This window comes from Giraffa tippelskirchi, chromosome 10, assembly GCF_054371585.1.
Source record: "Giraffa tippelskirchi isolate mGirTip1 chromosome 10, T2T-mGirTip1v1.2.pri, whole genome shotgun sequence".
In the NCBI taxonomy this organism is placed as follows: Eukaryota; Metazoa; Chordata; class Mammalia; order Artiodactyla; family Giraffidae; genus Giraffa; species Giraffa tippelskirchi.
The window spans coordinates 55343638-55358780 of record NC_137284.1 but is presented as its reverse complement, the minus strand read 5'-3'; the positions used below and the strand labels follow the sequence as shown (position 1 = coordinate 55358780).

The window sequence follows — 15143 nt, the reverse complement described above, 5'->3', positions numbered from 1 at the left end:
TAGACACTAATTTTTTGGACATCTTTCCAGGTGCTCTCCCTGGCTGAATTCTTCTGGCCTTGTATCCTGTTCATGATTCTGACAGTACTTCGTTTTCAAGAACCTCCCAGACATAGAGACAATTGTGAGTTTCATTTTTATTATACTTTTTGATCACCAACATCTAGAGAAGAAAATACAGCATTCTTTTTTTCTGTTGTTCTTTATAAATTCTGAATCCTGAGTGAAATGAATGGATAGGGTTCTCTTGTTTATACCTCTGTTTCTGGGATATATGCCAGTAGGCATCTATTTAGATTTTTTTTTCTCTTAAGAATGATATTCACGTTTGCCCAATCTAACAGATGGATTTATTCCTCAAATTAAGCTGTCTCAGTTCAGGATATATGTATATAAGTCATTATAAATATAGAAAGAGTAGAGGAAGAGGTAAATGTGGGGGAGATGCATTTCATTTTACCAACGTGATGGTGGTGATGATGATGGCGGTGGTGGTGGTGATGAAGAAGATGATGGTGATGAAGATGATGATGATGGTGGTGGTGATGATGATATTGGTGGTGATGATGGTGATGACAATGATGGTGGTGAAGCATTTAGAAACCATTATTAATAACTTTCTCTGCCCCAGGTGTTTTATCAGAACGACCATTTAGTTTATCTGGTTTAAACCTCAACAGCATCACTCCTTGAGAAATAACTGCCTGTTTTGTTTCTATCATGCTTATGCTCACTTGAAATATGGATAATGTGGTCAATTCTAAAAATGTTATATGATTAGAAATTATTAAGGGGTGACTTTTATCTAAAATAGTATGTCTCTATTCACAATAGTAAATTAATGTATTTATTCATTTGGCAAATAATGTTTTGAGTGCCTTTGTGTCCAAGCTTTGCTGAGGATGCAGTGGTGGACACAGTATTTTCCCTGTCCTTCCAGAACTTACTGTAGGGCCAGACTATGATAATGCAGTGGGATAGTGTCATGTTGGGGCTCCATACAGGGTACCAGGACCACAGAGGAGAAGTCGGCCACTCCATTCTGAAGAAGGGGTTCTGAGGAGTTAGCAAATGTGAATCTTTGTCAGATGAAAGAGTTCAGGGGAGGACAGATCTGGGCAGAGCAGATAGCATGGGGGAAGATTAAAATAAAAGGAGTTTATATGAATGAGAAACAGACATGTGGCTGGAGGAACAAACAGGTTCAGATCAGTAAAAGCTTTGAAGGATGTGGAAGATGGTGACTTCCCAAAGGGTGCTGAGGGGTGGGCTTCCCAGGTGACACTAGTGGTAAAGAACCTGCCTGCGATGCAGGGGACATAAGAGATGCAGGTTCAATCCCTGGGTTGGGAAGATCCCCTGTGGAAGAGCATGGCAATCTACTCCAGTATTCTTGCCTGGAGAATCCCATGGATAGAGGAGCCTGGTGGGCTATAGTCCGTAGGGTTGTGAAGAGTCAGACATCCCTGAAGTGACTTAGAACACACACACATGTCTAGGGGTGGAACTGCTGAATCATATGGTAATTCTATTTTTAGTTTTCTGAGGAGCCTCCACTCTGTTCTCCACAGTGGCTGCACCAACTTATATTCCCACCAGCCTCGTTGGAGGGTTCTCTTTTCTCCAGGAAGTGGTTTATTGTACCATTTGTCCTGAAAGACCTTGGATACTATTCAGTTTTTCTAAACATCTTTGCATTAAATGACCTTTAGTAACCACACTTCAGTTCTTAAGAATCCAAGAACTCCTCTGCTTTTATATGAGACGAAAGGAGGTGTTTGCTCTGATTCTTCCAACACACAGCCTATTCACAGTGTCTGGAGGTGAGGTTGGATGACAGAAGTATTGACACCCTCTGAGCAGGAAGAGGAGCCTCATGCAGTTGTGTGTATGGCAAGGCAGAGCCATCCTGCTTTGCAGCCTGTGGGCAGGCCCTGGAGGAAAGGTGTTAATGTAAAAGTTGTCTGTCCTTTCTTTTTTTCTGTTGGGCTGCTGAGGTATTTTTTAAACTAACAACAGGACTAATAATGTAATAATGTGATATTACGTATTACTGAACTCCCTAGGTATTACATTTCTGGGACCAGTCGTATAGACTCATGTCTGCCTTGTATCCACATCCAGGCTATTTGCAACCCCGAGATCTACCCAGCCGGGGTGTTTTCCCCTTTGTCCAAGGCCTTCTTTGCAACACTGGGTCGAGGTGCAAGAACACAAGCTATGAAGGGGCTATGGAGCAGCATTTTCGGTAAGATAAACACAAACATTCTTTTCATGGGAAGCTCCTGTATAGAACTGACATGAAGCTTTTAGTACAGCCTCAATAATTTGGGATGGGCCAGCCATCACAAGAAACACAGAATTTAGAGTCACCAGAAAATCAGCTTTATGACATTCATACTAACATGCAAACAACCTCCAGTAATGGTTCATTTCCAGTAACAGGTCTTTAGCTGTTCCAAGAGTCACAAAGTGATTGCTGATTAGCAAATGCCTTTTACTTGTCATAGTTTGTTTTCTGTAGATTAAAGCTCTGACCTCAAAATTACCCTATGCATTTTTGGTGCCAAATGCTCGAAAACAAGTATTTGTTTGAGTTACCCACTGGGCTTTTCCTACTGTGCTATTTTGGACCAGCATCTATTCGCAGCTCGGATACACTTGACCATTCACCTGGGCCAGGTGACAGCAGCTCTCATGACTCTGGATGCTGAGCCAGGCCTGTGTTTGCCTGTGGCAGCAGTCTGGCACCAAAGACTAAAACGAGAAGCGATGGGAGGTATTTTATGTGAGAAGAGTCAAAATACAGAACTTAGAGCTGTCTGAAGGCTCTGGAAACTTCTCTCAGTGGAGTTAGAAATGAAGGGAAGCAGCTGAGTCATCTGATGGTTTGAGTTTTTCACATGTGAATAATCTGTCTTTGCTTTCTCCATCCTTCCTGCTGTTGACCCGTCTAAGACATTGAAGTGTAAAGCCTGCTAACATAAGTGATCTTTAACTTTCAACTGTAAGTTACAAGAAGAGAATGTAAAGCTTCTAGGTAATTTTGGACACATCTGGTACAATATTTTTAAAGGGTGGGTGCTTACATTTTGTTTGAGAGAGGTAATATAAACATATGATATTAAGAAAATCATTTGAGAGTAAAGTATAAAGTCATAACACTGAAATACATGGTGGCCTTTTTGTATGTGTGGGAAAGAAAGTGCCTTTCTGGGAAAATTAGAAGCGTTCGAGGCTGATCAGCATTTCCATTTCAGGTCTTTCTTGTATCTCTTCATCACTCAGAGTGGAAAATTTGTGTATCCTTGAAGGGGGAAAAGTGGGGCTTTGCACCCAAACCGTATCTACCCCATCTCTTCTTCGTTGTGTGCTTCTGAGCAATTTGCTTCCCGTATCTGCACTTGCTTCTCACTTCCCTCCTTCCACATTGTGAATGTTGAAGTGCTGGCAGGGTAGCCCTCCTGCGGTGGGAGTTAGCACTCACCCATCCTTATGGCTTGGCTCCAGCAGTCACACCGACACTGGAGTCTCCACAGCAGCGAATAGCTCTGCCTTTGTCCCCCAGTCCACTCTGCACCCTCGCCTCCACTTGCTGACACCAGATGGTCACACAGCCTGCGGAGACCTCTCCCCACATCCTGAGAACCACAGTCCATTTTCAGAGCCTTGGATGCTGATGAGCAGGAAAGAAGTCCCTCCCAGTGCTGGGCTCTGTCCTTGGACTTGCCCCCTCCACTCAAAGACTCTCACTGTTTTCATGTTGGTCCAGGACGAATTCAGTGGACTCCCAAAACTATAATTAAAAATTCACTTCTGATCACTTTTTGATAATTGTCTCAGATTATGAATATCTGAAAGCAAAAGTTTAAGTCTATTTAAACATCACGGTTCACCAGTTTGTGGATTTCTGTGCCCTTTGTGATCCCTGGGAAAAGTTCACTTTGAGCAGGAATCCCAATTTCATCTGATCTAGGATCAGTTCAGTTTAGCTGCTAAGTCATGTCTGACTCTTTGTGACCCCATGGACTGCAGCATGCCAGGCTTCCTTGTCCTTCACCATCTCCAGGAGTTTGCTCAAATTCATGTTCATTGAGTCGATGATGCCATCTAAACTTCTCATCTTCTGTCGCTCCCTTCTCCTCCTGCCCTCAGCCTTTCCCAGCATCAAGGTCTTTTCCAATGAGTCAGCTCTTTGCATCAGGTGGCCGAAGTATTGGAGCTTCAGCTTCAGCGCCAGTCCTTCCAATGAATATTCAGGGTTGATTTCCTTTAGGATTGACTGATTTGATCTCTTTTCTGTCCGAGGGACTCTCAAGAGTCTTCTCCAGTACCACAGCTTGAAGGCCTCAATTCTTTGGCGCTCAGTCTTTTTTATGGTCTACCTCTCACATCCGTACATGACTACTGGAAAAAGCATAGCTTTGACTATATGGGCCTTTGTAGGCAAAGTAATATCTCTGCTTTTTAATACACTATCTAGGTTTGTCATTGCTTTTCTGCCAAGGAGCAAGCGTCTTTTAATTTCATGGTTGCAGTCACTGTCCACAGTGATTTTGGAGCCCAAGAAATTAGGATATGTCACTGTTTCCATTTAAACATCACAGTTAGTCAGTTTGTGAATTTCTGTGCCCTTTGTAATTTCCTGGGAAAAGTTCACTTTTGGCAGAAATCCCAAATTTCATCTGATCTAGGTTATGATTATGAAAATCCACTTTCAGATTCCTGGTTTTATTACAGAGCCAACACTCAACCCCTAAAAGAGGATCTCAGAGTTGGAATCGTGAACCGTGGATCATGACTCCACAGATTAAGTGGGTATTTCCATGCAGTATAAGGAATTGCTACTCATTCTTTAAAGTCAAGCTGATAGCATAAAAGCACTTGAAAATGCTTCATGACACGAACACACTGAATCTGCCCCCTGCGTCCTTTCACTGTCAGGATCTGCAGGAGCTGCTCTCCAGGCCAGCACATCCTTCATTCTCATCCTTGGCTGAGACATCTTTCACTCCCAGCCCCTTCAAGGGTGTTCATCTAACTGTTCCTGATTATTCCTTACTCTTCTCACTTACTTATCTTCAATATTTTAATTTTTCTTCTTCCTCAAAAACACCCGGCTTCCCTGAGAGCCATCTCGCTGTCTCCACCTCCCTTCCAGGAAGGCCTCCTGCTGTACATCTCACTTGTTCCCTGACTGCTGCCACCTCCCTCTTGGCTTCTCCTCCATTGGCTTTTCCCTCTTTGGATGCTCTTTAGAGTGCCTTCCAAACTGTAGTGTCTCTAGTGTGTGTTTTCCTGATCACAGGGTCCAGCCCCTTTGCCGTGAGTTGAATCATCTTTGTCCAACCAAAGCAGCTAAGAATTTGATCTTTGTCTCATCAGCGACTCCTCTGACAGTGGGTAAGACTCAAGTTCAAGGCAGGATTAAGGTGGCCCTTTCCCATAGCCTGTCCTACTCCTGGGAGCCTCCTTTCTCTCACTCTGTCCCCACCCTCCAGCCTTTGGAGGCAGGCTGCTCCCCGTGGCCCAGGTTCCCCCTGGGGATGAAACTTTGTGGCCTCCAAGCAGCGTGGATTCTCTGGCTACACCTGTTGCACCAGAGCAGGGAACCTGCGGGTTCCTGATCCAGGCTCTTGCCCATCTCCCTCCCCTCCTGGCCTTGGAAAAGAGGGGTCACAGTTAGGGTGATCACAGATGGGGAACTGTCAGCACCACTCCACAGTGACACAGATGCTTCCATAGAGTGAAGGCAGTTCCTTTCCTGCCCAGTTGGAGGGTCTGCCCGCTGTGCGATGAACCTTCTCTCTCTCTCTTTCTCAGACTTTCCCAGCCCTAATTCCAGCTTAGTCCCTGTCCTTACGCCCTTCCTCTTTCTCTGTAGTGTTCTCTCTAACAAGCCACAAAGGAAAGACAATTTTGCAGGGTCCTGGGTTTGTTTTCAGGCCCTGAATTTCCAGTGTTTCAGTGAAGCACTGGCTCAGCACGTGTGAGGGATGTTCCCCTGGGCACGGAGCCCCCCTCTCTGACCTGTGGTCACCCAAAGGCCCTGGCCTATCCTCTGGCTGCATGTGCGTGGGGTCTCCCCCCAGGAGCCCCGTCCAGGCCCGGCTGAGCTTCCTCTCTGTGGCATTCAAGAACTGGGGGAATCATGTGTGTTCTGCTATTTTTTATTTGTAAGTTTCTCTCTCCATAAAACTTGGTTTATATTTAGAACATGTTTATTGCTTTAGTTAATAAAGATAACTTCCTTGGAGAAGAAAATGGCAACCCACTCCAGTATTCTTGCCTGGGAAATCCCATGGACAAAGGAGCCTGGTGGGCTACAGTCCACAGGGTTGCAAGAGTTGGACGCGACTTAGCAACTAAACCACCGTAAAGATAACTTCCTACATTATCTTCATTATCTTCCAAAAGTATGGTTTTCCTTTCACGTGTCAGTCTCTCATCCATCTGGGCTTATGTCTTTGAATGGTGTCACAGTGATCCACTTTAGATTTTTTCCATTTGGATGAGTGATTTCTATAGTTTCACTCTCTAAGGAAATTGCCCATCTTGTCCTGATGTGCAGTCCCGAGGGTCTATGAGTCAAGCCTCTCGTGTGCCCTTTTCCCAATGTCTGTTTTGTCCAGCAGGCCATCCCTGAACTATTTCTCAGTGTCTTTTTTGTAACAGTGTTTGACATCTGATGTCTGACATATTTTGCTCTGCTCCTTGAGGGAAGTCTCTGCTCTTCCATTTAAATTTATAAATTCATTTTCAAGGTCAATGTAAAAAACCTATTGGCATTTTGATTGGAGTTGCATCAAGTCCCATGGTTAAATGACACATCATTTAGTCTACTTTATAACTTCATAATATTTTTGCTTTAAAGCCATGCATATTTTTTATTGTGATCTGATTATACTTTTAGTTTGCATTTCCTTAATCATGAATGATGTTGAGGATCTTTTCATATCTTTATTGGCTGTTTGGCTTTCTGTGTATAAACGGTTTGTTCACATTTTTTTTTTGGTGGTTGTAGGGAACTGCATTGCATGGCATGTGAGATCCTAGTTCCTCAACCACTGATCGAACCTGTGCCCCCTGAAATGGAGGTGTGGGTTCTTCAACCACTGGATTGCCGAAGTTCCCTGTTCAAATCTTTTAACAATTTATTTTGTAATTTTTGGTTTTACTGCATTTTTAGAACTCTTTACTTACTTTGTTTGTAAATCTTTTATCAGAAAAAATGTGTTGTGAATATTTTTTCCAGTCTGTAACCTTTTTTTGAAGAGCAGAGGATTTTTTCATTTTGGTGAAATTCAGTTTATCATTTTTCTGTTTTGGTTTACGCTTTAATTTTTTTTTTTTTAATTTAGGTATAGTTGATTTACAATGGTGTGTTAGTTTCAACCATACAGTAAAGTGATTCAGTTGTATATATATATATGTATTTATACATAAATGTCTGTATTCCTTTTTGTTTTAACGTTCTGTTCCATTGTAGATTATTACAAGATATTGAGTATAGTTCTAGTGTAGGAACTATAGTAGGTTCTTGTTGATTATCTACTTTATATGAAGTAATGTGTATATTTTAATCCCAAACTCCTGATTTATCCCTCTCCTCCCCTTCCCTTTGGTAACTATAAGTTCATTTTCTATGTCTATGGGTCTACTTATGTTCTGTAAATAAGTTCATTTGTATCCTTTTTTAAACTCCACATATAAGTGATACTATATGATATTTGTCTTTCTCTGACTTACTTCATTCAGTATCACAATTTCTAGGTCCACCCACATTGCTGTAAATGGCATTATTCCATTCACATTTATGGCTGAGTATTATTCCATTGTATATGTGTACCACATCTCTTTATCCATTCACCTGTATCCATTCATTGGTCCATGGACATTCAGGTGCTTCCATGTCCTGGCTGTTGTGAGTGGTGCTGCTGTGAACATTGGGCTGCATGTATCTTTTTGAATTACCGTTTTCTCTGGGGTTTATATGCCCAGGAGTGTCACATGGTAGCTCTATTTTTAGTTTTTCAAGGAACCGCCATCCTATTTTCCACAGTGGCTGCACCTATTTATATTCCCACCAACAGTGTGGGAGGGTTCCCTTTCCTCCACGCCCTTTCCAGGATTTATTGTTTGCAGATTTTTTGATGGTGGCCATTCTGATCATTGTGAGATGATATCTCATCGTAGTTTTCAGTTGCATTTCTCAAATAGTTAGCAATGCTGAGCGTCTTTTCTTGTGCCTTTTGACCCTCTGTATGTCTTGTTTGTGCTTTTTGTATTTTTCTCTAACAATGAAATATTTGTGTAACTGAAGATCATTCAATTACCTACTGCAGTTTCTTTTAGAAGTTTTATAGTTTTAACTTTTGTTTGGGTGTACGACCCATTTTGAGTTAGTTTTTGTATATGATGTAAATGTTGAGGTTTATCTTACATTTGGTTGTCTAGTTGTTCTAATACCATTTGTTGAAAATACTAACCTATGCCCATTAAACACAGCTGAAACCTTTGTTGAAAACCAGTTGATCTAATAATATCATGTAGATCTGCTTTTGTTCTCTTTCATTTCAATGGTTTTTAGGACTATCCTTAGGCCAATACTCTATAGCTTTAGAGCAAATGTCTTGAAATCAGGTACTATATGTCCTTCAACTTTTTTTCAGAATTACTTTAGCACATCTGTGAATTTCCATATATATTTAAAAATCAGCTTAGTTATTTCTACAAAAATGTCTGCTGGGATTTTGATGAGGATTACATTAAAAAATAGCCTTATAGAGATTTAATTCATATACCATAAAATGACCCATTTAAAGCATAAAATTCAATAGTTTTTAATGTATTTACAGAATTGTGCAACCATTACCACAGTCAACTGTAGAAAATGTTGAATCAAAAAAAAAAAAAACCTGTAACCATCAAAACTCACCCCTCATTTTCTCTCCATTTTCCCTACTCATTGGCTTAGGCATCTGGTAATCAACTTTCTGTCTCTATAGAATTGACTGTTCTGGACATTTATAGAAATGAAATTATGTAACTTGTGGGGTTTTGGCAATGTTTCTTTCATGTAGCATAATGTCCTGAAGATTCATTCGTGTTGTAGCAGATGTCAGTATTTCACTTCTTTTTATTGCAGATAGTTACTATTCATTGTATATTATATTGCTTATTTGCTCAACAGTTGATGGTCATATGGATTGTTTCTACTTTTTGGCTATTATGATTAATGCTGCTATGCATGTGCTACACATGTACAGTTTTTTGTATGAGTATGTATTTTTATTTTTCTTGAATATCTGGAAAGTCATACCGTAATTCTGTATTTAATATTTTAAGGAGCTGTCAGGCTGTTTTCTGCCATGTTTCCCTCCCACCAGCAGTGTAGTAGGGTTCCATGTCTCCATGTCCTCATCAGTACTTACTCTTCTTTCCCTCAGATTATAGCTGTTCATATGTGTGGTGAGGTATAAAGTGGTAACTCTTGTGGTTTTCAATTACAGTTTCCTAATAGTTAATGATGTTGACAATCTTTTAATGCGCTTATTGATCATTTGTACATTTTCTTTGAAAAAATGTCTGTTCTAATGCTTTGCCCATTTTTAATTGGGTTATCTGTCTTTTTATTACTGAGTTGTATATTCTGGACACAAGTCCATTACCATATATATGATTTGCACATATTTTTTTTTCCTATTTTGTTGCTTGTCTTTCCACTTTCTTACTTTTATTCTTTGAAGTATCAGTTCAGTTCAGTTCAGTTCAGTCACTCAGTCATGTCCAACTCTTTGCGACCCCATGGACTGCAGCACACCAGCCTTCCCTGTCCATCACCAACTCCTGGAGCTTGCTCAAACACATGTCCATTGAGTTGGTGATGCCATCCAACCATCTCATCCTCTGTTGTCCCCTTCACCTCCTGCCTTCAATCTTTATTGAGGTCCCACTAATCTATTTTTTCTTTTGTTGGTTTTGCTTTTGGTGTCATATCTGAAAGTCTTTGGCTAACTCTTAATCATGAAGATTTACTCCTGTGTTTTCTTCTAAGGGCTTTGTAGTTTTAGCTCCTATAAGTTAACCTATCCATTTTGAGTTGAATTTTGTGTATGGTGTGAGGAAGGGGTCAAAATTCTTACTTTTCTATATGGATGTCTAGTTGTTTCAGGGGATTGCATTTAATCTATAAATTAGTTGGGAGAGAATTTACATCTTGATCTTAAGACTCAACATTAACACTGAGTCTTCTAATACATGAGCATGATATATTCTCTATTTATTTAGATTTTCTTGAATATCTCTGAGGAATGTTTTTGTGGTTTTCAGCTTACACATTTTGTAGTTAACTACATTTTGTAGTTTATACATTTTGTTGATGTATTCTTAAATAGTTTCATATTTTTTTATTGTTTTAAAAATTTAAAATATGGACAACCAGTTCTAGTGACTTTTTTCTAATCTCTCATAAGATATTTTATATACATGATCACGTCACCTGGAAATACAGTTTTACTTTAGCCTTTGTTACCTGGTTGCTTTTTCTTTTATTTAGAATTTAATGTGTTCTTCTTTATTTACCTTCTTTATGTTCAAACTTAGATAATCAGTTTTATACCTTTTCTAATATAAAGATTAAAAGCCTTATTATTCTTTTTGAACACTACCTTACTTCATCTCACAAATTTTGATTTGTTGTATTTTTGTTTGCATGAAGTTAAAAATATTAGCTTATTTCCACTGTAGTTTATTCTGTGACCTATGGGTTACTTGTAGGTCAGATGCTTAGTTTCTAAATATTTGAAGATTTTCCTGAAATCTTTTTATTACTAATTTATGCTTAATTCCACTATGGCCAGAGAATTCTATGTGATTTAGGTCTTTTTCAATTTGAATTACTTTGTGGTGGTAGCATCTTATCTCCTTTAATGAGTATTTAATGTTACCTAAAGCAACTACTGGCCTTCTGCTATTGTTCGGTGGTATTAAGTCTTCAGTATCTTTACTGATTTTTTCTTTGTTCTATAAATAATCAAGAAAGGATTTGTAATCTGTGTAATTGTGGGTTTTTTCTGTTTTTTCATTTCTACTGATTTTTACTTTGAAGCTCTGGTGAAGTTCATACATGTTAGAATAAATCTTTTCTGTATTGACTCATTTATCATTATATAACTTAATCCTGTTATCTCAATTATTAGACATTATGTATACAAGACACTGTACATGCAATATATCACACAATATGTTATACACATTATGCTACATCCATTATCTAAAATATTATAATACATAATATATGATATATTAATATAATCTCTTTATCCCTGGTTGTATTTCTTGTTTGAAGTCTATTTTGTTGATATTTACATAAACCCTGTAGCTTTCTTTTGATTAGTGTTACATGATATATCTTTTGACATCTTTTTTACTTTCTGGCCATCTTTAAATTTTATATTTAAAATTTAAACAGCATATAGGTGGTTCTTTCTTATTATTCAGTCTGACAGTCTTTGCCTTTTAGTATTTACACCATTTGTTTTATTTGGATTTACTTATTGCCATTTGTTTCCTACTTTTGCCATCCTTCTGTATTCCTATTTTTCTCTTTGTTGCTTTTGTTTATGTAAATTGAATATTTTGTATCCTTTAATGTTTCTCTATTATTGACTTATGAACTGTACGTTTTTATTATATTTTCTAGTGGCTTATGCATTTTCATACTAATGTACATGTATCTATAGGAGTGATTACTAGAAGCAGTATTGCAAGTCAAGAGAAAAATGCATTTTTTATTTTAATGTCCTTTTGCAAATGATCCTATATGGGGATTATAATATACTTCACTCTACCTTTTGAAATATGAGGCTATCTCTTTCTCTAGTAAGGCCAATAGAAGATCTGGTTGAAATTTTAGATTTCTGCCAAACTGATTTTTTATTAATTTCTTGATGAGAAATTATATTTTGGTGCATGTTTAATTGGATTTTTCTTATTATGGAGGATGTTGAACCTGTTTTTGTATCTGTGTACAATTTATACTTATTTTCATGGCCTTTGTCAATTTTTCTTGTTTATTATTTTTCTTCCTGATTCCTAGTGACTCTTTATATATTAAGGAGTTAAACCCTTTATCTGTTGTATGAGTTGTAAATATTCTTTCCTGAGTTTAGCATGTATTATTTGACTTTATTTTTTTAACTTTCATTTTGAAATAATTATAGATGTAAAGGGAGTTGTTCCTCAAATAGTGAGATCTTATATAACTATAGAGCAATATCAACATAGGAATGGGGGGACTTCCTTGGCAGTCCAGTGGTTAAGATTCTACACATCCAACATAGGAGAATGAGTATAGATTCTGTTAGAGGTAAATTTTCAAAAAATTAAAAATGTCTTTTGTATAACAGATATATCACTGAGTGTTACCTCATTAATTACATGGTCAGTTGGATGACAAAGTTGGTTCAAGGAACAGTTGAGAAACTAGTTATGTCAACCTTTAAAACCATGAATATTAATTCTGTAAGTAAGACACAAAACTTGTTTGGGTCCAATAGGGACAATAAGGCAATAACTTTGGAGGTGATCTTTTTAACAGGAAAAAAGTCTTTAAGTCACATGTGGCTTCAGAGCTGTATTCTCCAGGCAAAGCGAATAATTCCAGGGTGGACATAGATTAAAAAAAAAAAAAAGATCTAAAGAAAGTCCCAAAGACTTTTTACTTTATTTCTTCTTTCTTTAGTTGGGAATTTCTTTAACTTTCCCTCTCTTTTAAACTCCAGATCTATTACAGGTTTCAAAATCCTTTACATCCTTGAGACTGCTTGTCAGCACTTGCCCTGGGTTACCGGTGGGCAGTGAAGGCAGGGGTCTGGCTGACCTTAGTGGCCACAAGGCAGCTGAGGCATTCAAGACAAGACAATTCCTAGGATAATTACTTTTTTGCGTTTGAATCTGGCTGTCTTAAGAAACAATTCTAATTCTGTTAGACTGTGTCTTGTCAATAAACTGATAAGAAACATTTGCACGTGTGCTCAGTTGTGTCCGACTCTGTGCAACCCTATGGGCTGGATATACCCCACCATGTTCCTCCATCCGTGGAATTTTCCAGACAAGAACTGGAGTGGGTTGCCATTTCCTGTTCCAGGGAATCCTCCTGATGCAGAGATTGAACCCACATCTCCTGTGTCTCCTGCATTGCAGGCAGATTCTTCCACTGAGTCACTGGGGAAGATCCCAATAAGAGAAATTAGCAGAATATATAATAGAAACAGTGCTTCCCAGGCAGTGCTAGTGGTTAAGAATCTGCCTGCCAGTGCAGGAAGGAGATGTAAGAGAGGCTAGTTTGATCCCTGGGTTGGGGAGATCCCCTGGAAGAGGGCACAGCAACCCACTCCAGTATTCTTGCCTGGAGAATCCCATGGACAGAGGAGCCTTGTGGGCTACAGTCCACGGGGTCACAAAGAGTGAAGCAACTTAGCACATACACACACAGGTAATAGAAGCAACAATCCTATTTATCTTGCTTTCTTATTCCTGCAGCTCTTGGGCTGAAAATATATCTGTCCCAGGATCAGCTGTATTATTACTGCCCTTTATTTTTAATTTTTAAATTGTTTTATGGTCCTACTTTATACTTAAAAATTACTTATTTATTTTGTCTGCCCTGGGTCTCCATTGCTGCACATGGGCTTTCTCTGATTATGGAGGCTACTCTTCATTGCAGTGTGTGAGCTTCTCATTGCAGTGGCTTCTCTTGTTGTGGGTTCTAGAGTGTGGGCTTCAGTAGTTGCACTGTGCAGGTTTAGTTGCTCTGTGGTATGTGGGATCCTCCTGGACCAGGGATTGAACCCCTGTCCCCTGCATTGGCAGTTGGATTCTTAACCACTGGACCACCTGGGAAGTCCCTATTATTGCCCTTTAAAGAGAGCTGGGAGCTGGACTCTGTGCTAAGATTTTACACAGATTCCCTCTGCTGACCCTCCAACAACCCTATTAGGGTTCAGTTCAGTTGCTCAGTCATGTCCAACTCTTTGTGACCTCATGGACAGCAGCATGCCAGGCTTCCCTGTCCATCACCAACTCTTGGAGCTTGCTCAAACTCATGTTCATCAAGTTGGTGATGCCTTCCAACCATCTCATCCTCTGTCGTCCCCTTCTCCTCCTGCCTTCAATCTTTCCCAGCATCACGGTCTTTTCAAATGAGTCAGTTCTTTGCATCAGATGGCAAAAGGATTGGAGTTTCAGCCTCAGCATCAGTGCTTCCAAAGAATATTCAGGACTGATTTCCTTTAGGATGGACTGGATCTCTTTGCAGTCCAAGGGACTCTTGAGTCTTCTCCAACACCAGAGTTCAAAGGCATCAATTCTTTGGCACTCAGCTTTCTTTATAGTCCAACTCTCACATCCATACATGACTACTGGAAAAACCGTAGGATTGGTTTGTTGCCTTTGTTGGCAAAGTAATGTGTCTGCTTTTTAATATGCTGTCTAGGTTGGTCATAGCTTTTCTTCCAAGGAGCAAGTGTCTTTTAATTTCATGGCTGTAGTCATCATCTGCACTGATTTTGGAGCTCCCCCAAAATAAAAGGTTTTATTATTTAAATCATAACCTATTAGGGCTATGATCCCATTACTTGAATGATGACTTTCTAAGGGAGACATTGCTTTAGAAACATTTTGGCTTTGGGACCCCTCACCGGGCTTCAGTTTCCTTGTCTGCAAACTGAGGGAGGGGCCTGAGTGATTCCTTCCACCTCTGACATCCTCAGGTCCTTCACTGAAATCCCACAGGGGTTGCTGGACATAGCGTTTGTCTCGGGGCCCTTTGAGAAGGTGGTTTCCTACTGGTCTGAGGGCCACCTGCAAGGTGGCCTTTTCTTGTCTTCCTGAATCAGATCTCCTTTGTCCCCTCTTTGTCCCTTCTTGTCCCCTCCTTTTCCCCATACCTGGCAGGGTCCAATGTCACCTGATCAAAAGACCAAAGAAAGAGTTGGACTTGGGAAGGAGGAAATTGGTCTGCACACAATGCCTATTTCAGCCCTGGGATTTCCCCGTGCATGCTAAGTCGCTTCAGTCATGTCCGATTCTTTGTGACCCCATGGGCTCTAGCCTGTCAGGCTCTTCTGTCCATGGTATTT

General features: G+C 39.6%; 1 protein-coding gene across 1 annotated transcript in view; it reads left to right on the top strand.

Annotated features, from left to right (window-relative positions):
- ABCA13 (ATP binding cassette subfamily A member 13) overlaps window positions 1–15143 on the top strand; it is a 413377-nt gene that overhangs the window by 19599 nt on the left and 378635 nt on the right. Inside the window, exons 2-3 of the mRNA XM_081536362.1 lie at window positions 31–124; window positions 2125–2248. Of these exons, the coding sequence (XP_081392488.1) occupies window positions 31–124; window positions 2125–2248 (218 nt within the window). The remainder of the gene's footprint in view (window positions 1–30; window positions 125–2124; window positions 2249–15143) is intronic.